Below are 2,708 nucleotides of genomic sequence, written 5' to 3'. Positions count from 1 at the left end.
CAGTCCTAGCTACATTCCAACATGTCACCCCTTTCTCAGTGTTGGAGTTTTGTCCTTTTTAGGCAAAGCTTCACAGAATGTGTTTCCATCTTGGGCTTCTCCTCTGAAGCAAATTTCCAGGAACTGCGGGAGTTATTTGTGTGTATTTCCTTCCCTGGAACTGTCAGAGCCCAGAAAAAAATGCAGTGTAGAGTTGCTGTCTCTGGAATGCTCTGTGAGGGATGCTTGCTCCAAAGGTGATGTATTTGTGCAACTTCTGGTCTTCTGCAAGCAGAAGAGAGATTTTTGGGAATGTCTGAAGCTCCTGCTGTGTTGTGGTAGAGGATTGATTATCTACACAGATAACCACTGTCAGGCTTTCACACAGCATTCAAAAGTAACATTCCCACCAAATCTTGTGTCTTCAGTCCACATTCAGCCTTAGAATGGCAATTTAAGGGAGTGCTGGCTTTTCAGAAAGCACCTAAAAAGCACTTCCTTATGCAAGGATCTCAATGGCCAGGGATGATCTCTGTGGCTGGAGGTGCAGTTGCCAGTGAGATGGTGGTCACAGTCACTCTCTGCTTCTCCCTGTGTGTCTCCTGTGGGCCTGCTTATGTTCCCATTTGCACTGTTTCCTTTGCTGCTCTGGAAGTCACATTTTAAATGTGGGGAATGGGAATAGTGGGAGAGACTGGGTGTATTGTAATAAAAATTGTGTTTTTATGCTTACTGCAATAAAACAGTGCCTATTTTGATAATGTCTGAACGCTTTTCCCCCTGTTTCTTCATAGAGCAATTTTTAGCATTTACGTGCCTTTTTCATGTGCATTGAACTGAAGTGCTTATTACTTTCTTTAGGTGACAATAACATCACAAGTCAAAGAACTTCAGACTCTGTAAGTGCAGTTATTAATGTCTGATCTGCCCTGTGTACCCCTTACTGACCCCTTAAATTCAAGTCAGGATGGAGGGGTGTAGGCAAGGCATAGTGGAAAGCTTGCTTTGGTAATATCTGAGCTGTAGGGGTGGGGAAATGACCAGTCAGTCCCTTGTATCCCCAGCTGGGGAGGGGCAAGGAAGTATTTTTGGGTGAGGAGAGCACACATTTGTGAAACCCCTGCAATGTGTCAGCACAGAGTTTGCTTTCACCTAATGAGCAGTGCCATTGATCAAGGGCATCTCCTGCTAACCCAGGCTGAAGTGGAAGTGTTCACACATTGATTTTTAGCAGGTGAATTGTGGTTGTGCCTTTGATCACAGATGCTGCTTTTGTTGGGTGCTGCAAAGCATAGGATGTTTTATTTTCAGATGGATGAAAGAGTGAGGGGTTGATGCTGTGTGTCTGTGTTTAATGGTACAGGTTGAAGGGGAAGGAAAAGCAGGTGAAAACCATGGAGGCCTTATTGGAAGAGAAGGAGAAAGAGATTGTTAAGAAAGGAGAATGTTTGCAGGTAAGCTGCTTTAATATTCTGAAGGGAAATAAGTTCTGTTGCAGCATTTCTGGCTGGGAAAAATAAATTCACACTTCTAACCTTGCTTTTTTCTGTCCAAAGGGTCAGAAGGATACAATTGCACAATTAACCAGTAAAGTTCAGGAGCTGGAACAACAGAACCTGCAGCAACTCCAACAGGTACAGCCTGCAGAGCGGATGTGGCTTGGGAGTGCTGCTTGGTTGAACAGGAAGATACTTTTCTCCTCTGCCTCACACAGAGGATTTGCATTGGCTTCAACTTAGAGATGTTTTAAATCCTACTTGACTGAGCTATTAGTTTACAATGCAGAGAGCCCACTAGTTCAGCTGTGCTCATCCAGAACAGGTTTTACATGGATAGCAAGTTCTGAGAGCTTTAACTGGATGACACTGTGCATAACGAGGTGCTTTGGGGGTCTGAAAGCCTTGGAGCTCCCAGACAGAGTCCCAGCTGTGTCCCAGGCACCTCCTTGCCAGGCTGAAGCAGCATCTCTGCAGGGCTCTGCTCATGCAGGAGCTTTGGCTGTAACTGAACGTAGCAGCTCCTCTTGAAGTGGTCAGGCTGTGCTGTGATTCCTTCCTGCCTTTCCCTGGGGCTGGAATATTTTGGCTTTTGATTTCCTGCACTGGACTCGAGAGCAGACAACTGGACAACCTTGAACCCAGGTGTTACTTAATGGAAGAATTTTTCCAATAAGGTGGTATTCCGGCTCAGTTTGGATTTTTGTTGATGGTAAAAGGAAAGGACTGAGTTGAACTTTTATTTTGGGTGGATGTCTAGACAGGCATTTATCCCAGGCGAAAGATTGAATGGAGAGCAATTGGCTGGTGTGACGTTTGGGATGCTTGGTGTAAGCTCTGCTTCTGAAATCCATTATGTGTTTAGATATTCTTGGAGCAGTGCCTGATGCAGAATTCCTGGTATTTCTTTGGCAAGTGTCTTGCAAGCTGTGTGTTGCCCCTTCTCGTGCAAAGAGCTGCTGTTAATTTGAAAACTGTGCCATCAAAATGAGACTGGGAATTACTTTTTCAGGTACCTGCTGCATCCCAAGTCCAGGACGTGGAGAACCTGTGAGTATGGGGAGTAGCAGCTCCTCAAGTGCCTGCTGGGAATATGCATGGAGTCTATCTTAAATTGGAATGTTTGAATTGGTGTCAGGAATTTCATGGGCTTTGCTAAAATAAGCTGTTAGTGCCGGTGGCTGGAGCGCGGCTGCTGCCCTGGCTGGCGTCCCTGCCCTGGGCTGTGCTGCT

General features: G+C 45.6%; 1 protein-coding gene across 13 annotated transcripts in view; it reads left to right on the top strand.

Annotated features, from left to right (window-relative positions):
* The window catches only part of KTN1 (kinectin 1), a 56,283-nt gene that overhangs the window by 32,807 nt on the left and 20,768 nt on the right, over positions 1 to 2,708 (top strand). For all 13 annotated transcript variants that reach the window (XM_017738862.1, XM_017738857.1, XM_017738867.1 and 10 more), the window contains 4 exons: positions 841 to 878; positions 1,343 to 1,433; positions 1,536 to 1,613; positions 2,488 to 2,525. In XM_017738862.1, coding sequence (XP_017594351.1) covers positions 841 to 878; positions 1,343 to 1,433; positions 1,536 to 1,613; positions 2,488 to 2,525 — 245 coding nt within the window. The remainder of the gene's footprint in view (positions 1 to 840; positions 879 to 1,342; positions 1,434 to 1,535; positions 1,614 to 2,487; positions 2,526 to 2,708) is intronic.

The sequence above is a fragment of the Corvus brachyrhynchos genome, unplaced genomic scaffold, assembly GCF_000691975.1.
Source record: "Corvus brachyrhynchos isolate BGI_N302 unplaced genomic scaffold, ASM69197v1 scaffold245, whole genome shotgun sequence".
Taxonomy (NCBI): Eukaryota; Metazoa; Chordata; class Aves; order Passeriformes; family Corvidae; genus Corvus; species Corvus brachyrhynchos.
Note: the sequence above shows the minus strand (reverse complement) of the source record. Positions and strands in the feature narration are given on the sequence as shown.